This window comes from Lagopus leucura, unplaced genomic scaffold (assembly GCF_019238085.1).
Source record: "Lagopus leucura isolate 7727_CA_CO unplaced genomic scaffold, USGS_WTPT01 Super-Scaffold_100028, whole genome shotgun sequence".
Taxonomy (NCBI): Eukaryota; Metazoa; Chordata; class Aves; order Galliformes; family Phasianidae; genus Lagopus; species Lagopus leucura.
The window spans coordinates 2,569,415-2,595,923 of record NW_024962279.1 but is presented as its reverse complement, the minus strand read 5'-3'; the positions used below and the strand labels follow the sequence as shown (position 1 = coordinate 2,595,923).

Genomic DNA, 26,509 nt, shown 5'->3' with positions numbered 1-26,509 from the left:
TTGCTGGTGCTGTTTCAGATGAGTGTGGGATGAGGGGAGGAGAGTGCTGAGGGGCTGTTTCAGCACAGGTAGAATGGATTTGGTCCAAACTGTCCACGAACAGTTGGAGCTCGTGAGCTGCTGCAGCTGTTTTTAGGCACATATTCCCCATGTTCTGAGTTATTTCAAGGAGATGTTTAATAATGTGGACGTGGCATTGCTGAGCTGCATGAAACAATCCAACGGATGATTAACTTGCTGATCTTAAGTCACTGCATTACTGCCACGTTCATCAGAGGAAGATGGCACTTGCTGCTTTCTTTCTAGCACACATTTGTGGCAGAGCAACAGGGAGAAGGATTTTAATTGCTGTTTCTAGCGTCACTAGTGATAGACAGTAGAAGGAATCTGGAACTGACATTCATTCTCTCAGAGCAATCATCCCACAGGACCTCTCAGAAAATGAGAGCAGAGAACAAAGTGCTGAATCCCATCCAGCCCGCTCCCACCAAGCAAGAAAATCAATGGAAGCACTTCTGAAATAGCAGCGACTGTGGGGAGTGGGCAGGAGAATGCTGCTCTCACATGAAAGGACTCAGTTCTGTTCATTATGTGTTCATTATGTGTGGTATTGTGGCATTGCTGGCTTTTTTTTTCTTTTTTGGTACAGTTTCATATGGGATAGAGGTACAATTCTTAAGCTGCATAAACTTAAATATAAGAATATTTTGTTTGAAATTTCCAGAGCAATAAGAGGGCTATGAGGAGATTGGGATTTTTACAAATTGATGTCTGTAAGTTGGATTTCTATGTTTATGCCACAAAAAGCATCTTGACATTGTTATTGTTGTTATTTTGCCGTCAAGTGCTGAATAGCTTTGAGCCTTCACTGGCTGCACAGGGAACTGCGAGATGTTTGGTACATCTGATACTTCCTATGTACAAGGTCCAACCGTGGATTTGAGCGTCTGGCACCTCCAGTAAACATCTTGATTCATGTAACGTAAACTTAAGTCAACAAAATTAGAATCAGATGCTCATTTTTTTCCCTCTGGTTTCAGTCCTAAGCCAAATGGTTTACTGTGGAATACAGCTGAATTACTTGCTGTATCTCATAAAACAAATAGGCCGCTGCTTCACTTTCATGCTGGCATTTTCCTTAACTCTGTGTTGTGGCTTAGCCAGACCTTCCCTCCTCCTCTTCTTGCTTTTTCTTGGACTGCCACAACAGTCTCAAGTTCAGCCCTCCCCAGCATCTGACAGCGTTGTCCTTCATTGCCATGAGGAGCCTGCTGCATAGGCAGTGGAGGTAGGCTGATAAATTCTTTGCTTTTACTAGTTTTTTTTTGGTTTATTTATTTTGGTGCAGTCTGTATCACTTCCCATTTCAAGCCACTTTAATTGTATGGTTGGAAAAACCCCCTTACTTGGCATTAGCAAAGGAAGCAGAGTTTAAAAGGAAAGAAAAAAGTATTGAATCTGCAGCATTTAATTTAATAAGCAGTATTTTGGGTTTTCTTTTGTTACATGCTACCTTTTGAACTCTGTGAAACAGCATGCAGATCTAATTCACAATAACGTCACCGTGTTGAGCCGCACAAGTAAACACTTTAAATGGGAGGAAGCACCTGCGTGCTGCTATTGTCTCTCTTCTTCCATTAGCAAAAGTCTCTGGGCTGACTCTGTTGAAGCCAGACCTTCTGTAAGTGGAAGTGCACGGGCAGCAGGAGGGCAGAGTACAGAGCTTGCTGCGCTCAGAGAGGGGGACATTGGCCATGGAGGGGAGCGTGGCCCTGCGTCTGGATGCACGGACACGGGTGGGATACCAGGCCATCACGCATCTCCTGGGCCTGGGCCCCGGGAGGTCGGGATCTCGGAGGTACAGGAATGAACAAGGTAGGTTCAAGGCAGCTGTAGCTGTCAGAGTTGGGGAGGATGATGAATCCCCAGGGCCACAGAACTCTGGAGGTGCTTTGAAATTGTCACCAACGTCTTGCTGGTTGGATTTGTGTAGTCAGTCAGATGTTTGATTTGATCTCTATCCCACTGAGTTTATCTGTGTTTGTATGAACATCATCCTCATCATGGCTTTGTGAGGAACTGGTTAAACTGTCAGAATTATGAATACAACTAGTGAGGAGTTCACAAGGCAAGCTTCAAAGTTGAAAAGGCTGCCTTGTATAGATGAGCCAGAGAGCCTATAATCTCTTTACCCAAAACGGGAGGCGACTTATGATCTAAATGTATCTGCAAACGGAAGATCTTTGCTACTGAGGAACTTCTTTTGATAGACGAATCAACAGCGAGAAGAAGTTCAGTAACTAAATGCTGAACTTAGAAAACGGTAGGATAGATTTTCTTTCCCCAGTGCTGTCTTAATCTTGTAGTCTGCAGCTAACGAAAAGCTGTGGGCACTGAGGAACTCTGAACATGTTCAGTGTTATATAGGAGACCTTGTCAGAGCAGCGTCACTTTTGATTTTCTGTTCTTTCAGTCTCTGCAATTTTAGAGGTGTTTGGTGGTGTAACACATGGAAAGTATGAGCTACATCTTGATATATGAAGTGTTCATTTATTGGTGTTTGCGATACCTCTGGTAAGGTGGTAATAATTATATTGTAGTCCTTCTAATGTTAGTTTTTCATTTAGCAGAAATTGTCTTTGTGCCCTCTAGTGGAAAAACTCTTTATTTGAAGGCTTCCAAATTGGGGGAAGTTCTTGCAAAAATAGTGGTATGTGTGAGAAAGGTCATAGAGGAACGGAGCAAGCCTGGGGAGATGAGGATCATGAAAGGTGGATGTGCTCTGTGCTTCCTCTGCTTCAGCCCTCACAAAATGTAATTTTGTTAATTATGTATACATACACGTAGCATTTTTCAAGTAGGGAATATGAATAGATAAATAAGATATTGTGTAGTACTGATGTCAGCCAGGCCTGATGACATTATTGTAGATTACTTGAAGAAAACCAGTCTCATAGATCTCTGAGCTGTTGGTGATTGCCATCAGTGTTCCATGGAGGATGTGGTGGGGATCAAAGAGAAGCAGAGCAAATCTTACACCAGATCTATAAGAGAAGAGCCAGAAAGTGGAGGACTGGGTTTCTTAAAGAAGTTCCAGAAGAATTTGTGAATATCAAAGAGGAGCAGGAGGTGCACTGAAAGAAAAGCTAACTTGGGCAGCTTGGGGAGGAAGAATAAAATAATAAATGATAAAGGTATGTCTGTCCAACTTCCCTTTGTAAGAGGATAAACACTTTATGCACAAGAGGAGCTTTGGATATGACCAGCTCACATGTCAGCAGCATCCCAAGGTCTTCCTTTTTTCCAAATAGGAGTAAAATCTCTCTCCAAGTCATCATTACAGAAGTGTCATGCATAACACATGGCTGATTACTTCTCACTGCACTGAATGGTGCTGGGCAGTGTGTGGCTGAAGGAAGACCATCTCAGTGGTGAGGCTGGTAATAGACCGTGCAGATCAGAGGCTCAGAAAATGAATGAGGCTTGAGAGGGTGTGTTGAAGGAATTGTATTTGGAAATACAAGCCTGAGAGCAGACAATTCATTTTCTGACACATGGAAGATTTCTGTAAAAAGGATAATGATCACTTTTTAGGACCCACTGGGGGAAAATGCCTTTATTTCCCTGAAAAGAATATTCGAGGTGAGTACAGGGGGAAAAATTTCTTACTGTGAGGGTAATGAAGCAATAGCAAAAGAAATTGTGACTGTTGCAGGGGAGGATTTGCAGAGCAGTTAAACTGATGCCTGTCACGGATGCTGTGCATTAAACCTGTCTCCATGGGGTCCAGATATACGATTTCCCCATAATCCACTCCTCCACCTCCATGCAAGCACTGAGCCACGCTCTGTACAGGTAGGATGTCCATTTTCTGTTGGACTACCCAGCTCACCTCCAGCAGTGACAAAAGCTTTGAGGAAGACGTGGGAGTTTTTTTAGAGGCATCTCACTTAAACGTGGCGCTTCTTATTGAATGCTTTCCCTCCACACTGTTGCTTCCCGTACTCCTCCTTCCTACAAGGTCTATTTTATTTATGAACCCCCCCTTGGACTCTCTATTTCAGTCCCAAGAGGTGCTTTCTGGGGATGGGGTCAAAACCAGTAGCAGCACTGTGGGCTGTTACAAGGATTTGGGATATAAATTCAGCTCTCAGTGTGGCCATGAACACTTCAAGCACAGATGTAGATCACGAGAATTTGCTGCTGCCCCGTCCGTATTTCCTGCCCTCTGACTGTTGCTTTTTGAAGCTGCCTGTTTGGGATGTTATGATAGCAACAGATGTGAATGTGGTGGAGTCCCTGCGGTCCCCTCCTGACATCCTCTCTTTTGTTGTGCTGGGTTGTCATTTGTGTTTGTTTTTGTCTGGATTATAATTGCAAAAGCTGTTACACTGCTGTTTATTTGCTGTGTGTCATCAGTCACTGTTGATATTCGCTCCTGTTTGCATTGCCTCTGCTCTCCCCCTGCTTTATGCATCTCCCAGCCTCTGCTTTGAGTCTGCGATGCTCTGTGCTCCCACGAGTGCTGGGAGATACCAGCTGACAGTGAAGAACCAGGATTTGGCTTTTTTCTTTTCTTTTTTTTGTTCCCTTTCCCTCCTGGCATTTTACAAGGGCCCTTGTTCAAGTGAATAAAATTCCTTGGAGACTCCTTGCCTGAGATCTCCGTGCTTAATGAGTCTCTCTCATTTCTGTCAGGAGGTGAGATCAATACTGCGCTTTTTCTTGCTTTTTTTTTCTGGCTTGAAAATGTCAAGGAAAGTGGAGGGCAATGAAGGCTGTCCCTGCCCACGGTGGTTTGGCATCAGGGTTAGGAAGAGAGGCTGTGCCTTCATCACTGGTCCAGGGAATCATGCAGTTCCTTGAAACCTGAAAGGCAGCATCTTGCAAGTCGCTCCATGTCTTTATCAAGGAGAAACAGGCGAGTTTTGTGTCAGCTGTATGAAGCTTTATTACAGAGCTGTGTGTAGGAGATTTAATGATAGCTCCTGAGTCTGTCTGAGCTTACAGTGCAGCAAATGTCTGGTATGAATCCACTCTGAAATAACTCCAAGCTTGTGCCTAAGTTAGCAGCAAGTTTTCAGGTACGAAAACAACCACTTTGACTCTCTAAGCATTCTCAGATGGCCCATGGAATGGAAAGTTTTACTTTCTTTGTAATGCAAACCCATTTAATTATCTCCAATTTATAAATCTGTGGTTCGATTCCTGTAAAATGCTCATCTCTTAGTGGATAGTAATCAGTGTTGGAGGAAATAGGGGATGGATGGTGGGTTTTAAATGGTGTCGGTTCCAGCAGCTTGGGATATATAATTTAAGTCACTTGCATTTAATCACCCTTTAAATACTGAATTGCAGTCTCTGCTGCTTGATGTGCTGGAAGTCAACAGCTTTTTAATGCCTCTGAGGAGGCATTTGAAATTTCCATAAGCCCTGCATGCAGCTGTGTGGCTGTTTGCAGTGTGTGCCGGTGCTGCAGGCAGGGATGCTGCAGTGAGGTGCACGGGCTGTGCTCTGCCTCCCCCAGCCCCGAGTTGGGGAGTGCCCATTGTTTTACCCATAGAGCCTGCTGTAAATACCCCAGCACGTGGAACAGCTGCTGGGGGGAGGATTATGGCTCTGGGGTCGGTGTGTAACAGCTGAACATATTCTGGTAATTCAGCAGGTTGCAGGATAAAGCGGATAAAGCTTTGTGCATGCTGGGGAGACCACTGACCACAGACACCTCTGCGGGGCTGTCTGAAGGAGCTTTGCTCACTCTGTGGGTGATGTGCATGCAAAATGCTCACTTGTCTCTGCAGTGATGACGTGCATGGTGTAAATCTGCATTTTATAGGGTTGTATATGTACGTATGTGTATTGAGATATATGCATGCGATGTAGTCTGCAAGCTTTTTTAATTAAAGCAGACGAATGGGGCAGATGAGAAGCTCTGCTTGTGTTTTGAATACCACAGGATTCTGATCCCTGCCCTTAGCCTGATGGGCAGCCTGGCTATGAAATAATTCTTGCATTGCTCATGGCGACTGGTTGATGGAATTAGTGGAGGGAGTGAAATTCATCCACAAAAAATCTGATAGGATTTCTAGGCAGGGTCCCCGAGCAGAAAGGGTTAATGGCAGACGGGACCCATGCAAAGCAGAAGATGGTAGCCTTTATTTGAAATTGCTCATTGAGCTGGCATTGCAACGGCCTGTTTGCCTGCATGGGAAATAGGTAATTTTTGTTGTGCCTGGCAGTCAAATTGTATATTCCTGAATTAGAAGCTGCCACTTCTATTTAGATTAAAATTTGCTTTTCTGTATATGCATGAGAACATCAGCGTTTGAAGCCTGCTGTGCTCTACCGAGTGTGCACTGGGTTTGCAAAGGAGCCCATTAGTGCTTGTGGAGGTTAACGAAGGGGGGGCAGCGGGGAGGAAAGTCTTAATGAGCCGGGTGAAGAGTTGAGGTGAGGACGTGCGGGGCTGGGAGCCTCCTGCTGCTGCAGGAAGGTCCTGGCTGTGGGGCACAGACCTGTCTCATAGGGCTGCTGTCGCTGCGAGGGAGAAGAGGATCCCAAACCACTGCTCTGAGGCTCTCCTGCAGAGCTGGAGGGGGGAGCTTGAGTGTGATGAAGAAATGATGGGGGAGCTTTGATCTCTCCTGCTACTGGAGAGAAAGAAGGGCTGCTATTGGCCTCGTTTCCCTGGGGTTTGCACATGAACCAGGGGAAGAAGGTGGTGAATTTTCCAATGGCTTCTCATCATGCCTGGAAGAGTGCCCAAGAGAGGGCTGGGAGAGCAGAGGGGAAAAGAAACACCAAGAGGCTGGTCCCTGCTTGGTGTAGCCCCAAGGATGCTTGGCCTGCATGGAGCCGTGCCTTGGGTTTGTCCCTGCCCTTAGGGCCTGGTGGGAGCTGCAGCTCAGCACTGGGACTGCGCTGCCCCATCACAAGCCAAGCTGGGGCACAGGGGTTCATTTTTATTATTATTCCTTTCTTTTACTGTTTCCTTTCCAGAGATGGGTCAGGATTGGCAGGCACAAGGACACAGCACTCTTTGGCTCTGGTTGAGACTTTGGTCTCTGGGGGATGGTGCCTAGGATTTGGGGCCAAAGGGCTGAAAGTGAAATACAGACCCTGTTTTGTCTGTGCATTTACAGCTCTTCAGATTGTTGTTCCTTTTTAAAATTTGTATTGTTTTGAAGAAAGAACACCGTCATGGCAGGAAGAACTAGAGGAATCATTTGGAGTTTATTCTATGAGTGTCACTTTGTTTCATCCTATTGAAGTAATGCTGGAGAGCTCATTTCCTTGAATTTATTTACGGCTCAGAATTATGCTGAGCATAAATTTATAATATATATATTTGTGCTCATGAAAGCCTTGAATTGAGTTTAAAAGCAACAAAGGAAAAGAAAGCATTTAGCTTGCTTAGCACCTCTTACGCCCAGCAGTTAAAGCAAAGGCAAATGCTGAAGAGTTTTTTGCTCCAGGATATTCTAATGTAAAGGCTAACTTTTTTTTTTATTTCTTGGGCAAAAATGATGATCTAAAAGCCTTTTACTTAACAAAAGTGCATATTTCTACTTAATCTCATGACTCCGGGAGCTGAATTTTTTTAGAGAACCAGCAGATATGTGGGAAAATCATCACTCTTGGCAGCACTGAAGTCGTTAAGGAGATGTTCAGCGCTGTATTTGCTCAGAACTGAGCGTGTTGAGGTTGGATAACTTGCAGCAGGCTGTCTTGCTTAACAGCATGGCCTTATTAAAGCTCCTCGCACACATGCAGATGATTGTATTTTGAAGTTTATTTTCTGCCACAGTTGATAAAACTTTATTTGCTGCAATTATTGACTTCTTAAAGGCAAAATCATGAGGAAGTGCAAGTAGCTTCTTGGTAGAAACATGGATTTTGCTCTTTGCCAAGCTGCTGTTGTAAAAGCCATAGATGAAAGCACCTGGAGATGTGCTGCCAGCCTTTCCCATTCTAGGTGCTTCCTTTAGAGATTACAAAGCCAGGTGGCTCCTTCCCCAGTGTTGGATACTTGTGTGTTTGTTGTGTGTTTTATTCCCTTAGCTAGAAATCTTATTCCTTGAACACATCATATTCATCTGGCTTGAAGACTTAAAACTCACTTATAAAAATATTTAGAGCGTAAGAAGAGAACAAAGAGTTTTTGCCTGGTAGAAAGTGCAGCTTTCATTTTTCTGGTAGCACAGAGAGCCAATCAGATGGGTGCCCTTTGCAGCATCCTTCCAGGCTAAGGCTTTTTTAAAAGAGATTTCAAGCCAAAGGCTTGTTTGTTTGTTTGTTTTTGAGAAAGTTATATGGAAAAGATGTGTTTATAAAGAAAGGGCTTCAACCATAATCACCGTATGCTCTTACAGTAAAGCCAGTCTGGCTTTGATCTCTTTCAGGCTTAAGAAACTGAAAACTCAGCCCTGACAAGAGGTGTACTCTAAGGGGTGGTGGTGTTTGCTTTATCAAGTAAAGTGCTTTATCAGGAAGAGTGGCACAGGCTGCCCAGGAGGTGCTGGAGTCACCATCCCTGGAGGTGTTCAAGAACCATGGAGATGTGGCACTGAGGGATGTGCTTAGTGGGCATGGTGGGGGTGGGTTGGGGTTGGGCTTGGTGATCATAGAGCTCTTTTCCAACCTTAATGATTCTGTGAGGTATGGTGAAGGCAACAGAACAGATCTTTTCCCCTTTGCACCACATATTCTGAATTTTTGTGTAATCACCTTCAATGTATTGACTGTGAAAGCACACAGGTGGCTTGTTCCCAGTGTTTGACTCTCAGGAGTTTGTCTCACTGTGTGTCGTCTTTTCCTAGATACTTTGGTAGTACTGTGCAGGACTTATTCTTAGCCAAATTTACTCCTTAAGCAGTTTAACCTGTGCTAAATGTCGAAGAAAAATGAGATGACCTGATATCATAGCTTTTGTGAGCACTGGGAAAGACTTGGAAACACAGAAGTGAAGTGTTTGCATCAGACCTTAGTGGCTTCTGCCTGGAGATGGGTACTGGAAGCACTGCTCCCCTCCGACCAGGCTGTGGTATGGCTGCTCCTGCTCCTCCTAGCTCTATCGAAGGACCATGTTTGCAGATTGGAAGACCTGGTTCAGGCACATGCAGGAGCCCTGGTCCAGATCAGGCTGTCTGGCCAAGCTGGCACCGGTGTCTTGCATCAACAGAATGTGTGTGGGAAGTTGGCTGATTCAGGATTTTTCACATGAGGTGTGATACAGACACATAGTGGGCATCCTGCTGTCAAACGGGCAGCAAGAGGAATGGCTTTTCTTGCTGAAGTGCGAGGGACAGAAGGAAGCTATATGGAAATTGGATCTGTTTCTGGTGTGAGATTCCTGGCAGCCTTCAGCTTTGGGGAAGCTGTAGTCCCTGAACCAAATGTGCTCTTACAGCCACAGGGAAGCTGCACGCTGCTCTTGTCCTTTTGCCCATTTCCCTTTCCGATCTGTGAGATTTCATGTCTTGGCTCCTGCAGCTTTGATTACATTGCTGTCACTGTTTGGATGCTGGAAGAGACTTTTTTGACAGTCGCTTGGGATCTGTTCCTTATTTGCCTAAGTTCTGGCTTTACAGTAATGCAAGCAATGTGAAACTGTTTAGCAGCTCTAATAGAGGTCAAGGCCCTGTTGTCTTAGGTATTGTAAAAACGCCTTGTAAAAGCCTGAGCGTTATCCAAATATTTTATGGGCGGGACAAGTAAAAGAAGGAATAAGCCAGGCATTTCCAGCTGCTGTTTATAGGTGGGAAACTGAGGCACTACTGAACACGCAGGTGTGTTGTACCAGTGCCTGAATGGGGACCCTCATCTCCTAAGTTTTGCTTGTATGAATTGATTTTTAGACAGTTATTAAAACCAGCTATTGTTGTGTGCAATTGCTCACTGCTTTATCTCCTTTTAAGTTTAAATGCTTTGAAACAGATCCAGGATAAAGCTCATCCACTGCTGGTACAGGGATAACTCTAATTTGCTTTCAGGGAAGCTTTTTTCCCCTTGAAACCTGGCTGGTGAGGAATTTGGAGCATGCTCAGTGTCCTGCACACAGGTAGGAGCAGAGGAGCGCCTGTGTCCCACCCTCCTCCAGCAGCTTGTCTGTCTGTCTGGGGATCCCAAAATGGAATGAGTGAGTGGGAAAGGAGGCAGGTAAGGAGTGCCAAGCATGGGGTTGAATGGAATAACTGAATTCCAGGGCTTGTTTTGTTTCCTTTTTCTCCCTAAGATGCAAGGAAGAGGTTTAAGTAAGAGGGAGCGGATCTGAAAGGCGCTTCTCGAGGTGCATCCCCAGCTGCTGTACTTGCTCCTCTTTGTTTGCTGCCGTTCCAAGCCCATTGTTTGGAGCCATCTTGAGAGCTCACTTTTATTTGGTTTGTTTCTCATTAAGTTCCTTGTCTGCTGGCTGGTAGGGCAGGGTTCCCCATCAGCCAGCCCAGCTTGCAGCGCATGTTTGCACGCTCAGTGCCGGTGGCAGCTTTGGCTCTGGCTTATATTTAGTAAATCAAGTTTACAAGCTGCAAGTCTTACAAAGAAAAGCTGTTGGAAGGTTTTTTTTGTTTGTTTGTTTTTGTTTTTTCTTTTACTCTTAAAAAAAGCCTCTTTGATTCCTTGCTTCCTTGAAAATAATAACATTCTTAGCCTGGTTACTGTTGGTGCCACCAGAAAGGGCAGTACTGTAAACCTCTCCCCACGTGGCTAGGAAATTGTGTATTCTTTGCTGCAACAAAATCCCAAATATTTATGTTTTGTTTCTGTTTGCTCCCCTATCTGTACTTATAGATCGTTGTGTTTGTAGTTCCTAAATGACTTGAGCATTAATAAGTCATTTATTTTGAATCAACAAGTCAAAATGATGACTTGTTCTTGGAGGATATATGTTCATTTTGTTTCTTAAGGTATTGTTTTCTTCTGCCATTAACACTGTTGACAAGAAATTGTTTTTAAGTAGTATATTGTTCACTTGTGTATTTTAGAAGAAAAACAATAAAACATTATTGTGCCCCTGATTTTCCTTTTAAGTGGCAAAGTAACCATCCAAGCACAGTTGCTTCATGTGTTGTAATGGTTCTGTTCTCCACCATTGTGTTCCTTAAATAAAAAGCACAAGATGATCCTGCCTTATAGAAACCTAACAATTGTTTTTATAAACACTGTGTGCTGTGGTATCCTATTGAAAAGAATTATATTCTTGTTTATAGTTTTATCTTCTTAATGAGAATTCAAGTTGGTGGATATTTCCGTGTTTTTTGGAACTAATTGTACCGTGATTTTTAAAAACAGTTCATGTAATAAGAGCCATTAACTTAAGATACAATGTAACGTGAATGAAGGAAGTCCGTACTTGAAGGACTCCTGCAGCACAGATTGTCCTAGCAGGGATCAGCCCGGTGAATTCCTAAATCCAGACCTGTTGCCCAGCACAAGAGCAGAGGTAGGTACTGGCCTGTCTGTGGGTAGCACTAAGGAAATTGGGAGAACCTGGGGCTCTCTGAGCTAGGTGTAGGTTTAAATAACTTACTGAGCTGAGCTTCAACTTGTTCTGCTTAATTACCTGCACCTGCATCCACTGGAAAGCATTAGGGGCCAGGGAGGGGGGTGGTGGGGTGGATTTTGCTCTTTCCTTTGAGGGGCTGATGAGAAATGTGAGATCCCTCCTGCTACCAATCATCTCATCAAGCATGACAAACAATTCCCTAGTAGCTGAGGGGAAGGAGGAGGTTGGTAGTAGTAGCTCTGACTGAAGCTGCAGGAGGGTCTTTGCTGGGACAGCATCCATTGCAAGGCTTTTGGGACCACCAGCAGTGGCATCTAGCTCTGGAGAGAAGAGGGTATGCCTGATGACTGTAGCATGGTAAGCTAGAGCCATCCGTCTTCTGAAAGGGTTGTGCAGGTGCTCTAAGTTTTGCCTTAAGATCTGGAGAGAAAGGTGGATGATGGATGCTGAGCACAGGTCCTGTATTATCTTTCTGCCCCCGGCAGGAGGGCGGTAGGGAAGTTGGTTCTCTCCATCAGATGGAAAAGACTGGTGTGTGATCACGTTCCAGACCTCCTGTTGGTAGGTTGTCCTCTTCCTTCACCCCCAGCTTTTTTGTATAGCTTCTTCCAGGGCCGGGGTACGTTTTCATGATCTGTGTGGCTTGGTTTCCTATGGGGAGTAGCAGGTTGGGTGATAGAACAGCCTGAGTTTTGGAGGAAGGTATAAGTGTGTGCTGCCTGAGCCCAGTGGCTCTATGCTCTGGAGCTCTGGGTCAAGTTCCTGGGACGTTTCCCCATTGTGCAGTGCTCAGGAATCTCTCCAGTTTCTGTAAGTAATCTGAAACCTGCCTGGTATGTTTGCATGTGCAGAGTACAGCAGTTTCACAGACTGGGATCTGCATTGCCTGTTAGAGCTGGGCCTGTGGAGTTTTGCAGGGAGAGTGATTTGAGAACATCAAGCTACTTTCTCTTGGCGTTTGCTGTCTCCTATGGCGTTACCTATCTCCAAAACCATTCCTCTGTGAATAACTGTAGCTGTAAAGCAAAGCCCAACAATACATAAAGCAAAGCCTGACAGTAAGTGGCCTCCCAAAACTGCACTTGGACTCTTCTGATCTTGCTGCCTTTTGTCTCTGGGCTGTTCTGACCTATTCATGTCAAGAAAGCAAAGAATCTGTTAGACTGTGATAAATGTGTACAGCCCTGCGTAGTCTTGGAGAAGGCCTAATTTGATCTGACGTTTGCTATTCTGCCAAGACTTTCAGCGATTTGTTTTCATACTGAGTTAAGTTTCATATGCCGTGGAGAAATGGATAAACATATTGTATTGTTAAAACCAGAGGATGCGATGCCAACTTCTTTGCATTTGTAGAATTGAAAATTTGTGGTTTTCTTGCTTGCTTTTTTGAGGACTTAATTGTATTGCTTGTTGTTAGCTTGGTAATTTCATTTACCTGGTGAAGTGCTGGCAGTGTACTTGCTGTGAATTGTTTGGGGCTTTTTGTTTGGTTTAGTCTTGCATTGCGTTCATATTTTCCTAAGTCTGTCACCTTAACACACCAGTTGTAAAAAGCAATTCCAGATATCAGATCGTTTTTTCTGCCTACCACATGTGACTGAGCCAGCAGCAGCTTTGTGTAGTGCGTAAATATTTCTGAGTTTGTCCTGAACTGGTTTTCAAGTTGTAGTGGGAAGGCCCTCGATTTCGGTGTTTCTGGCACTTTGGGTTTGTAGCTGCTTGTTTCAATTATTTATTTTCATGTATTTAGGATGCTCTGATTAGGTAACACTAGAAAGACCCAGAATTTGTACCCACTGGAATCAACTGGGAGCTTTATAACTGTGGATTAGGAAAAAAAAAATGCTTTATGGTTCTGATTGTCAAACTTGAAACCTAGTGTGTGTGTGTGTGTGTGTGTGTGTGTGTGTGTATATATATATATATTTAGTGAATACTGTCCTGTTACAGGTATCTATAGTGATAACATAAATATGGTGCCATAAAGTTTTGCAACTGAAACATCTGTTGTCCTTTTAAGAAAACAATGAACCTCATTTAGATTCTGTTTGACTAAGATTTCAGCCCTGAACAGTGTATTGCTTGCCACAAAAAACAGAGCGAGAGAGCTGACTATAAAGGGATTCCCTTTCTTGGGCTTGCAAACCCCTCAGCTTTGTTGCCGATGGTGAAAAAGAGGGGATTCTGAGTTGTCCTTGTTCCCACAGGGGATTTAGGTGGTCGTGAGCAAAAGAGTCTGTGAGGGCACTTTAACTGCCCCACTGATAAGAGGGAAGTACCCTGTAGCACCCTGATTTCCTAACTCCTGGAGCATATCTGCATCCCTTTATCTGAGAGAACAACTCCAGGCAGCAGAGCTGCCCCAGGAGCCTTGTGGCACAGTCATCTGTGTCCTTGTTTTATTTCCTCAGCCTGTAGTTCATTAACCTTTCACCCTGCTAGCATTCTGCAGCCTAATTTCTGATAGGCACGTGAGCAAGCTTAGGCTTTCTGGCCCCCTGGGCACCCTTGTGTGCATGATCAATAGACTTGACCTTTTTGATGAATGCTTGCGTGCTCTGGAATCACAGAGCTCTGCATCCTCCCCCTCTGCATCCTCCCCTTGCTGCAGCATTCCTACCCAGGAGGGACACCTGCTTTAGAGGAGTGCAGAATGTCTGCTGGCTTTGTAACGTGACAGCAGTCAGGAGGGAGTTAATTCTCTCTGGAATTACAAAAGTGTTAATTGGCTGCAGGTGAACCTGGAGTCAAGCACAGGTCCTCATACATTCTGTTTTGATTGGCTTAAAACTAACTTGGGATAAAATCTATTGACGGCTTAAACCTGTGTAGCACCCCCCTCACCCCCTATTCTCGTGATGAGTAGGTTGGCAGGTTTGCAATGTTCACCAGCCCTATTACTCACTTTTTGATATCATCATGTGAACTGCAAAGTTGGCATTTTACACTTGCAGTAACTTTAGATTAAGCAATTCCTTTGATAACAATCAGAAGGATTCTGGGTTTAGAGAGCATTTATTTTGTCTGGGTTTCTTGTCAGGGCTTAAGAATTATACCAAGCTTTGAAGACAAAGGTTTTTATAAATATCAGTTTGCTTCTCAGAGGGAGTTTTAACAGCTAAGAACGTGGTTTTATCTCTAAAACTACAGGTAGGCTCTGAGCCACCTCTGAAAATCGCAACTCCTTTTGCTCCATTAAGACTTTTGCTGTGTGTAAGCAATTTATAACAGAACTAATGCTTGAAGCAATGGAGGAGATGTTTGCATCCATGCTGGGAGGATGTGGCCTGTCCCTGCCCAGATACAGTGTGATTAGGAGCATGGCATCAGCAGGGAGCCATGCCAAAAGCAGGGGATATTGTGCAGTCAGGTGGAGCTGACTCTGCAATAATAAGCTGTCTCCTAAAGCCAGTCTTAATGAAATGCGTTAACTGATGATAGTTTAGACTTTGATTCGGTATACTGGACTGTAAATGGAACGGGATGGTGAAGGAAAGGAGAGTGTTTGCATTATTTCAGCTACTGTCTAGGCTGCTGCTTAGACTGACCAACATCCTCTCAGTCATTTTCCTTCATTTATTTGTTAATCCTGTTCATCAGCTCTCACAAATGAGCTGCTTAATTTTCTTTCCACTCATCCACAATGAGTGTGGCTGTGGCTGAAGACTTGCAGTCTAGAACAGCCAAGGCTTCAAGGTCATCTCCTACCAGCTGAGGGCTTTCAAACTATATGACCCAAGTCTATGATGGTAGCCCCTAAAATGTGCCCTGGGAATAGTGAATGGCTTAGTTTGATGGAGTCTCCAAGTCCCTGCTTGATGCATTGCTTGCTGTGAGCCCCAGGGTCCTGGGAGTGCTGTGGTAGTGCTGCACTTGGATGCAGACACTTCGTGGCCCTCGTTTGTGTTGTCTTGGGGCTCAGGAGAAGGAGTGGGTGAACTGCTGTGGAGTGCCTTGCTGTCACCTCTGGAGTGGGACACCTCACCTGCTGCAGGCTGATTCTGTCCTCCTGAAGGATTTGGCTTAGGCTGGTGACAGAGGTACTGAGATCCTGCCCTTTTCTGAAGCCTAGCCTGAAGCTTGTGTTGCCTTGTTATTGAGAAGAAATGGTCATGACAGGGATCTGGGCTGTTGCAGAGTGATCAGTAAAGAATTGTTTGAAATTGCAAACAATTTTTTTTTTCTCTTTTTATTTTTTACTATTATAATAAACGATCTAGGCACAGCACTGAAGTTTGATCCTGAAAGTCTTAAAAATTCTGGCTTAGGCCCAATCACTTTTATTTGCCAAGGTTAAGTATGATGTATTTTTTTATATACATCAGAAGAAGCTTATACATGCTTGGCTTGTTTTATGTCTTCAAATATTTGACACATACAGAACAAAAGTAACTTGTAACTCTTTGCTTGCTGTGATGTTTTATGTGGGAAGCCAGAACTGAGCCTCATTTCATCGTGCTAAATGTTGCCTCTTTACTTTGGCATGAATCATTATTAGTCCTTACTCCTGGCAGAATTCATCCCCATCAGGCGTGGGCCAGATAGACGTGGGCAGCATCACTCACTTGCTGTCCCTTTGGGTGAAGTCTTCAACCTTTTGTGTATAACGCGATTTTCTTGGTGTGCTCCAAGGCTTTCCTGATCACAGAGACCAGCACCAAGGGCGTGATGGTTTTGATGGTTTCCCTGGCAAGATAGGCCCATTTTTCAGAGCAAGGAGTGTTGTCCTGGCCAGTAAATTGTATTAAAAGGCGTGCCTATTTTTGTGCCCCAGGTTGCATTTTCCATGGATGTAACATTTTTAACTCTTTGCTAAACTGAGGTGACTCTCCTAGAGTGTATTGGAGATGAGTGTGTGCGCCCTGTAGCTATCTGTTCTCCTGGGAGGTCTTTTGAAACATCTCTTCTCCATCTTTCCTATATCAAATACTTTTTCAATGCCCTCTTTGTTCAAGTATATAAAAATAGGAGGTTATGTTCCTATTAGTTCATTCTTTACTAGCTAAAGATTAAAAAAAAAAAAAGGCAGTTTTAATAAAACTCTGTTGTAGTTTTCTAAGTAATACATTGTCAGGAGATAGAAGGCCCTTTCTAACAGGGTGGATAATCAACCACTGAGGCGATTTATCAAATGTTGCACAGTGGATTCTTTGTTGGGAAAGGGTTTAAATCAATAATTGATGTGTAGGGAAATGCGGTAGCTTAAGCACACACCAAGGAAGAATTGATTGATGTGATGTGGCCTGTGTTACGCAGGGAGATGGGAATAGATCATCTCTGGGTCCCCGGAGGCTGCAGATCCGTGTGAATCTGTTACCCATAAATATTGATAGAAGATTAGGCCTGGATGAGTGATATGTCTTTAATTTCTTGACTGACCAGAGTGCTGTGTTGAGTCATTGCTCTGCTCAGCCACCGCTCAGTGTCACCTTGTGAATAAACGGCGTGATTTAATGAGCACTTCTGTGTTGATGCCTCTGTGGCTGTTCACCAATCCTGACTGGATTTAGCTAGTGAGAGAGATCAGAGTCTCGGGCTGCAGTGTCGTTGGGAAAGATTTCACAGTAAGACCTGCTCTCCAGCCCCTACAGCAAACAAGCAAACAAAAGGAATGTTATATGTTGTGTTTTTTTTTTAATGTTTTCTAAGGAAAATTGTTAGAAGTGAGGAATATGATGCATGATCTCAAAAAATACTGTAAAGTGATATTCCATTCGTGGCTGCTCTTAAGCATTCGACCAAAAAGCAAACATTTGCTCGCTTTCCTTGAGATGAAGAAAACTAAGAGGCTTTCAGTTTTCAATAACTTCCTGTATTTGAGTTCCATTCCATTCTTATTGTAAAATGAATCCTGTTTGCATTTTACTGTTGGGTATACTGCACAGGTTATGTGCATTTTGTGGGATTACAGAGAATGTATTTAAGGAAGCATTTCTCTAGCTGTGCCACTGGATTCATAGTAAGAGTTATCTTTTCTTTAAGCTAGCATTTACTTAATCACAGATGTGTTTGTGCTGCAGCCTGTTTTGAAATTAATTACCTGCTAAATGATGGTGTAGCTGTGGTTGATGCTGGAGTTGTCTGCTCGTGGAATGAGTCCTGTTATATTGCGCCTTCATGGAAACTTTATTTGATCTGATCTTTATCAGTTTTCCTTCAAAAGTGTTGGGAGTGCACCTTAAGTTGGATGAGGAAGGGGGAAGTTAGTTGTGGTTTTAAGGATGAGGTGCTGAGATGTAGAAACATTTTTAAAAGTGTGCCCACTTAGTGGCTGACACGGGGATTTAGCAGAAGTGCTTTGTTTTTCAGCAATAACTTGATCCGTCTCTGCTCCAGGTTAAGGCTGTTGGGTCTCAGCCCTTCTCAATCTGTTTCTGGGAGCAAAGAGGCTTTGAGGTCTTTGCTGGGTTGTTTCCTTGTGCGGGGACAGCTAGCAGGACTTGTGGATGCCCAAGCCTTCCAAACCTGGGATGTATCTGCCGTCTTTGGGCACCCATCTGTAGCCTGCAGAGGTGATGAAAAAGCCCTTTGTGAAACACTGCTTTTGTATGGCCAGGTCAGTAGACTTTGCAAGTAGTTGTATGTCCCCAATTTCTGGCTTTTTAAGGGTTGTTCCAGGCAGAGCACTGCAAAGGAGGTAGGAGAGTGGTGCTGCAGAGCGCCTTGGGGATGTTTAGTAACTGCTGCCTGTCCTTGATCAGGTCCAGTAAGCAGGTCTGCATGCTGTCTTTGAGATACCAATTTCCTTGACCAATGGATTAAAATGTCTGTATGTCTCTGCTTTACTATCATTGTTTATTGCTTCAGTATTTGTTTGACAGAAAGATTTTGAGTTTTAATACCAGCCCTGCAGTGCGTTGCCAGGAATTTTAGAACCTGTGAGGGATTTCAAAAGCCATCTGACTCCTGTGCTTCCAGCAGGATTTATGTCTTTGCTGGTGCAGAGTTACAGTGTCATAAGCTTTTTATTTGCTCTTATTATATCATGGGCATCTGCAGACTGTTGAGACCAGTACTTTTCAGCTGTTTATGTGCGAATATGTCTCTGATCTTGTGAAAGAAGGTCATTCTTTATATCCTCTGACTGCAGCTCCAAAAAAAAGCCCTCCAATAAGTCATTAAAAGAAAATGGAATTAGTCCTGCCAAAACTGATGGCTGCAGATGCATGTGACTGATGTTTGTATGAAGGCTGAAGAAAGATCTCCGTTCCTTGCAGAGTGCTCCTAATTCAGGATCAGCGCAGGTTTTATTCTGGTAAATCTGGCTTGTTCCTCACAATTCTGCTGGCAGCAAAGCTTGGGGCATACTGCCAGAGCTGCACTGGGATTCCAGAAATACTTAATTTTATTTCTAATTGTTGCAACAAATCATTCATTTAGCAGTTAAGCTCCTGCTCTGTTTCCTGCCTGTGTGAAACAGTAGTAAATTCCCTTACTGTTGAGATAACTTCAGAAACTGTGACTTTAGGTGGAATCTGAAGGTTGCAGTATGCAAGAATTGAAGTCTGGTCCTTTTGCTTGCAAGACTTGTGGCTTCTGAGCAGGGCTTTCTTACTGAACTCTTTCTGTGGCTGTTTTTAGAGTAAATGTTTGTTACTGTATATGTGCTGTTATGGATCCTAATAACCACTAAGTGTAGAAGAATAATTAGGTTTGTTTGGGAGAATGTTTCACTATTTCTGTGTATTGAGTAGGTCTACTAAGAAGGAGACTGATGCTGAGAGTGGCAAGGAGAGAAGAAATCTCCAGACTTGAGTTTGCCATTATATGAAGTGATGCTTATCTGGATGTGGGTATGCAGGAGGTGCTGGGTCGTGGTGGCACAAAGCAGTTTGACTCCTGGGTTGCCTGGTGACCGATACTTCCTGAAAGCAACGTGCTCATGGCATTGCCGGGTTGTTTTATTCCTGTGTAATCCTTTGATGTGTTCTAAGAACTTGGTTCAATAATTAAAAAAAAAACAACAATCAAACCATTTCTGTGCCAATAATGATAAGACTGCAAGGGAACTCAGGTTGCTGCATGATAAAAAAAATCTAGTTTTACCCTTCCTTCAACTTGTAGTGGTACCTTTTGACCATAATCTGCAGATGTCTTAATTATCTGTTTTCTTGTGCCCTGGACAGGAAACAATAATTATTTGTAGGAAAGCAATATCCTTTACAGGAAAATATAATTGAATAACTATAATTTTGCTAATACTTCTGTAGACCAGATGCATGTGATTCACAAGCCTTGGTCTGCCAGCTCACCATCTGAGCATGTGCCATGCTAGCAATATAACCTTAGAGCCTGTCTTCCTAGCATTTTATCTAGTGTACGTTTCCTTATTCTTTTATTACTATTTTAGAGCTGTTACTTGCTATTCTCAGAATAGCAGCATCATAAAAGAATTACATTACAATACCCACGTTTTCTTTGTTTCATCAATTTGTTTGTTCTTCTGTATGCCTGTTTGAATAAGGAAATGTGAAACATTGGTACAATTTCACGAGTGCACTCAAAACCACGTGTTTTTATTGTAGGTGTTACCCAGCATGTAGCAAAGATGACAAGCCTTGGCTTGGAGAGCTGCACTGTTATCATGCAAAATGGATCTTTATTCTCGTGTCAGTACCACTTCATACTGTGATTTCCAGCTTGGCAGGCATGGAGGGGAACCTCTGAGCCCACCATTAAGTGGGTCGGTGCTGCTGACACACAGCATCAGTGTTTTGAGGCATCACTGTAAGTGGTCCTAAGGAGGTGCTCCCTGAAACATCCCCAGGTCCTTTGCTGAATGTTTCAGGCAGATTTCTTGAAATGTAGTGATTTTTTTTGTAAGGAGAGATGAGTGCTCTGAAATGAGTATTTCTCATGCAGTCACTGTGCTTCCTGAGCAGATTCTCTTTCATTTTACAATGCATTTATATGGCATTTTAAAAATGAACCCTACTGTCCTTTACAGTACCGGAGGTGCCCTTGATGTTGGGAAGGGGTATTGTGCTGGGTTTTCTAGGAGGTGTATTCAAGCAGTACTGTAGCTTCAACTGCTGCTCTGCATTCTGCCATGAGAAGTTGTCTAGTGGTGCTTTGTAGCACATCTCACCTCGGATGCAGCTGTGTGATGCTACTTCTTAAATACAGTGAGGTCAACCTTAAATACAGGTTCTTATAAAAGCAGTTGTTATTTCCTGAGAAGAAAGAAGCAGGAATAGATAAGGTATATCTTGCGTATTTTTTTTTCTGGAGGTCTGTTGTGGACTGTTGACATTATATTTGTGTTTGAGCCTGGGAATTGTACGAAATCTTTAGAAATTCTTCAGTTGTGGGATGGGGGCTGAGGGAAATGTGTGTGGTCTGATGGGAAGGGACTGCAGGCACTGTGAGGGTGGGCGCACTGAGCTGCTCTGCCCCTCCACGCTCCCTGTCTGTGAAGCGATAACAGGAGCAGCCAGCTGCTATGGGCTTTGCTGAGGGTGATGTCTGCATAACTGCCTGCCCACTGCGAGCATCGTATTTTAGTACTGTGAGTCACTGTTAGTTAGCTAGTTGAGCCAAAGCTTTAGTTCTGAGAAAACGGGAAGAGGAAATGAAGAATTTTGTACCCCCAAATGCGAGTTTTGTTCTTGTTGTTTTGTTCTCATAATAGTGTTGCTCCTTTCATAAGCAGAAGTCTCCCCCAGTTACATGACTTGTGCTCCCTGATGTGCCAAACCCAGTCTGAAGCTGTATAGCCATAGATCTGTCCTTGTCTCAGGGAATGTGGGGAACTCATGGCTAATCCTAACTCCTAGGTGGGTTGCTTTCCTCCCAGCCACCCTGTACAATCTGGCTATTAATGTTTGTGGAAGTTTAATAAAAATAAAAATAAATACAGACTACTTCACTTTGCTTTCACTGCAACTGCCAGTGCATATCTCCCTCTATTATCCTTTCATCTTCCTTGCAGGCTGGCTAATAGTTTCTTAGCGATTACATTTAATGGTGTGAGAGCCTTTTAGTTTGGATACCCTGCTTTTCCTCCTCTATTGCTTATTGAGATGTTTACATTTTCAACCAGAGCTATGATTTGTCTTCGGTTTAATTGCATGGAAAGCACCAATTCATGTTCTTAGATGGGCATCCTGAGTTTATTTTGATACCATTTCCTTTTTGATGCTTTTCCCACACTCGCTTTACCCTCTGTAATCTCTTGATTAGTTTAACTAACTATAACCCTTTTTGTAGATGTATTTCTTTGCAGTAACGCTCATAACTTGCTTAGTGCTGTCTTTATGTCTAAGTCTCAGAAATTGATGGAACATTGAGACAGAGGAAGCTGGTAAAGGAAATAATTCATCCATCTGCTTTGCCTAACTGGGTTGTACAGTTCCATTGGTGCAGGTGCAACTCGTGCTTGGAGAGCTGTACTGATGGAGGTGTGTTATGGCCCCAGAATGATGCAAGTAGTGGGAGCAGCTCTGTGATGTTGGCTGTCTGATGCACTTGGACAGGATGGAAACATCATTTAAAATTACCCACTAGGTCAGCATTGCTGGCTGACAGGGAAGGGGGAGGAGGACTTGTGAATACACACAGCACAAAGTCATCTCCTCTTGGATAGGAGCTGCAGCATTTCCTTGCAGAGAAGAACGTGCTTTGCTATACAAGGCTGATAGATAGGCTTCTGGAGTGTGAGTATTGCAAGCGATCTGAGCATTTGAAGCACAGGTCTCTTAAAATTTTATCTGTCTACTCATTTTCTGTTCTGACATCAAGAAATTGGGAAAGTTTGAGAATGAGCAGTCTTAGTGTCTCTGGTGTAGGGGCATCGCTGACTCATCAGTGCTTAAATACTGGATAGAGCCTTGGTTAGGGAGTGAGGGATTTTTCTCTTTGTTAAAAAGCCAGAGGATGTCTATTTTCATCACCGAGTTGCAATCCTAGCAGTTGGAGTGAAGCAAAATTCAAAGCTTTGGAGAAGTGGCTGAGGGTGTGTGGGATGAATAATGATCCAATATGAGGCCTCAGCAGGGTGAAAAATGTAAAACTAACATCTCCTCTGCTGTTGGTTTTTCTTTTTTTTTTTTTTTTTTTCTTTAGATAAATTCACTAGCAATGAGAAGTATTTTAAACGTTGCTGCTGATAGGAACAGGCCATAAAATTGCTACAGTCGACGTTCCTATGGGTCCTGGTCATAAGCCAAGCTGCCAACTATTTGTAAATTTACTGACAGTCAGTAAGCAGAATACAATATTTAAACTGTCAGAAAACTAATATCCACTTCTTTCAGAGAAACATAACTCTGCTTCTCTTGGGCTCTAGCTTTTCATGTTGTTTGGTTGCTGCTGTTATTTTCTGTTTCTGAGGCTATTCCAGAAAAAAGCAGAAAAGAGATGAAGTGGCGACCAGCCTCCCTCTTCCCTGTGCACCCTGTGCTTCCAGTGACCTATGGCAGCAATGTGATCCTATTTGGCAGAGAGACTCCAGGCTGCAGCCAGATCCTCAGTGCTCCTGGGGCCTGGGTTCTCAGTCTTGCCATGGCTTGGAATGGCTGTCCTTCCATCTGGGCTAGTGAAATGTGGAAGTAGATGCTCACAAGAGCTAAAAAAACCTCCACCAAAACAACAACAAAACAACAAAACGCCACATATTTACTGGTTTCTGGGGTGCACGTTTAGTGGAGAGCAGATTGAGAAAGACTGAGAAATACTTTGAACTTATTTATTTTGCTGTTGAGATGTTGTGGGAAAAACAGTTGAATCATTTGTTTGCTACTTGCTGTGGAAATGTAGACCTGTTACCAATAACCTACGCAGAGATTGTTCAGTTGTGAGCCAGCATTGCATGAGGAAATCTGTTTTTCTTTACTGTACAGCAGTGTTATGAGTTTGCCCAGCTGTGCACCTTCATCTGAGATAGCTTTTTGTGTAATTATTTATGTGAACATCCATAACGTAGGAATGCAGGTGGGTTCTCCTTGACCTGCTGAGCAGCAAGTGCCCAGTCCTGCTGAAGGAATGAGCAGCCAAGTTGGCCCCAGTGACAAATATGTCCAGTCTGTGATGGAGGCATGGGCCTCCATATTGCTCCTTCTCAGAATTTTTCCATCAAACAAGGAACTTTACTCCTCTAAATCAGTCCTCTCCCCTTGGCAGTCCTGGCTGTGCTACATCCTATGTTCATGTCATACTGTTCTGTCAGGACTTGTTTTAGTTCTTCACCATTTATTCTCTTGGTGTTTGTTGCATTCAGTAGCAAGAAAGCAGCATGGAGAATCTCAACCATTTCATTTGAAGGTGATGAAAGATGTGAGGTGTAAGGAAGGTGATGTGTGACCTGGAGAGTCCTCAGGCCACAGCTGATGTTACCTGGGTATGGAAAGGCCACTTTTGTGCCATGTTACTGCTCAAGTGCAACTGAATATAGTGTTTGTCACCATGTGCTGTCAGCATGTTACAGATCAAGCCCAAGGTCTGCCGTAGCAATGAGTGTTTTACTGATCATTATAGCATTTGTCAGCATTATGGGCTGCTGTCTGTGCCAGCAATAACTGCCTGGTACTCTTCTGAGAGCAAACAGCGTTTTGTGAGGAGAGGTGTAGTTAATGGAGAGTGAACAACCCAAGCTGTAAATTACAAAATGGCTGTAAATTGCATAGGGCAACATGGCATGGGAAACCTCCCTGACCAGAGATGGCGCAGATGCATTTAAATATAAGAAAAAGAAGGCAAGCAGCTAATTACTGCATGAGACGAGTTGGCAAACCTTCTGTGGAGTCTTTTTGTGCTCTGCTCCCTCGTTTTGATGTGAGCCCTGAAGTTTGTCAGCAATGCAGGAGATGTGCTCAGAGAGGGCTGGGTGTGGGGGAGAAATAATGGGGTAGGTGGGGAAAAAAGACAAGCAGCCTGCAGGTTGGGCATGGTTTGCTTTTTCTTCTTAGCAGATCAGGGGTGGAATCTCATCACCTCTGTAGACGAGTGCCTGGGTAGTGTCTTTGGAGTGATGCTATCACCAAAGGCAATGAGGTGGGGAAGCCAGACCTGTTGTGCCAATGCTGTCTTAAATCTGCAGTCTCAAAGTATTAGAAGAGAGGAGAAATGAAGTGCCAGGACCGTTTGTTTGAAAGAGACTGTGATTAAAGATTCAAGTGAAGTAACAAAGCTGTTGGGTTTAAAATTAGCTTAATGTAACTTTTTTTCCCCCCTGGAGGAATGTTGATGTAGCATCTCCCTAACAAATGGCTCACGCTGCAAAAGTGAAGCACGACACCTTCTCCAAATCAGACTGCTCAACTTTATAAATGACACCATCACCTAGCACTGTGTCAGCAAGATAAAGGAGCGATTTTTCAAGTGGTCTGAAAGCATTTATTTTTCATTGTGTTTTCACTATAGTGACTATTCCACTTGTACTTAAAATGTTTCTGAAATAATGTGCTTTCTCTATAGCCAGTGCCTAGAAGTAAATACTAGATAGTGGTATTATGTACTGAAGTAGTGTTCACAGTGTGTGTGTATGCACCTATAGCATGTCTATACGTCGTGTATGTATATATAATGACACTATCATGTAATATAATAGAAACAGCAGATAATAAAATGATACCTATGGGGGTTCTGGAAGTTACAGTATCTTTGTTTGTATACAACATCTGTTATCGGCTAGGCAAAGCTGGATGTGAGTAACCTTGGTCTCAGTGCGAAGGTCACCAGAGGTACAGTTGCACCCTCTGTTGAGGAAATCACTCTTTTCCTTTAACTACAATGTGACACTTAATGCTTTCAGATTTAATGTAACAATTCTGGACTGCTTTTTGCAAATGTAGTTCTACAAATGTTTCCTGTTCTCTTTAGGAAATAACTTTGGTGTCAAGGTTCGGAAAATCCTCTCTTACTGCTCTGTACACATTTAATTGATAAAATCTTGCTTAGTTAATGTGATTTATTGACACAAAGGCCAGGGCCCTGTTAGATCATCAAACCTGACCTGTGTAACCCAAGCACTTGGATCTCACCCAGCAGTTCCTGATGTTCAGGCTTCACCATCGACCTCCTGAGATGAAGCAGCTTGCAGGAAATGGATCTGTCTTCACCCACTGAGCATCATGATGTTTGTTTGTTTAGTTTTATCTGCTAAGAAGTTTTCAGACATCATAATCTTACTTGAAATTAGGTTACACAACTTGATTCCTTAGTTCCAAGTATTGATGGGAGAGCTGGGCAGAAAAAAAACGGATGAGGTTTAACAAAAGCAAGTGTAGAGTCTTGCATCTGGGGAGGAATAATTCCATGCACCAGTACAGGTTGGGGGATGAGCTGCTGGAGGGGAGCTCTGCGGAAAGGGACCTGGGTGTCCTGGTGGATGACAGGTTGGCCATGAGCCAGCAGTGTGCCCTTGTGGCCAAAAAGGCCAATGGCTTACTGGGGTGCATTAAAAAGAGCGTGGCCAGCAGGTCAAAGGAGGTGATCCTCCCCCTCTACTCTGCCCTGGTAAGACCTCATCTGGAGTACTGCGTCCAGTTCTGGGCTCCCCAGTACAAAAAAGACAGGGATCTCTTGGAAAGAGTCCAGCGGAGGGCCACGAAGATGGTGAAGGGCCTGGAGCATCTCCCCTATGAGGAAAGGCTGAGTGAACTGGGTCTGTTCAGCCTTGAGAAAAGGAGACTGAGAGGGGACCTGATCCAGGTCTATAAATATCTAAGGTGTGGGGGGCAGAATGGCGAGGCCGGACTCTTTTCAGTGGTGAGTGGAGACAGGACAAGGGGAAACGGCTGGAAACTGCAGCACAGGAAGTTCCGCACAAACATGCGCAAGAACTTCTTTACAGTGAGGTGACGGAGCACTGGAACAGGCTGCCCAGGGAGGTGGTGGAGTCTCCTTCTCTGGAGATGTTCATGACCTGCCTGGATGCCTACCTGTGTGACCTGCTGTAGGGAACCTGCTTTGGCAGGGGGTTGGACTCGATGATCTCAGGAGGTCCCTTCCAACCCCTACAATTCTGTGATTCTGTGATTCTGTGATTCTGTGATTCTGTGATTCTGT

General features: G+C 43.7%; 1 protein-coding gene across 21 annotated transcripts in view; it reads left to right on the top strand.

Annotated features, from left to right (window-relative positions):
* Positions 1-26,509, top strand: part of MAGI1 (membrane associated guanylate kinase, WW and PDZ domain containing 1) — a 291,018-nt gene that overhangs the window by 35,384 nt on the left and 229,125 nt on the right. Inside the window, exon 1 of one of the 21 annotated variants that reach the window (XM_042880906.1) lies at positions 1,665-1,875. The exons of the other annotated variants lie outside the window; for them this stretch is intronic. Coding sequence (XP_042736840.1) covers positions 1,755-1,875 — 121 coding nt within the window. The 5' untranslated portion in view covers positions 1,665-1,754. Of the gene's footprint in view, positions 1-1,664; positions 1,876-26,509 lie in introns of those variants that run through there. 21 annotated transcript variants of the gene reach the window in all.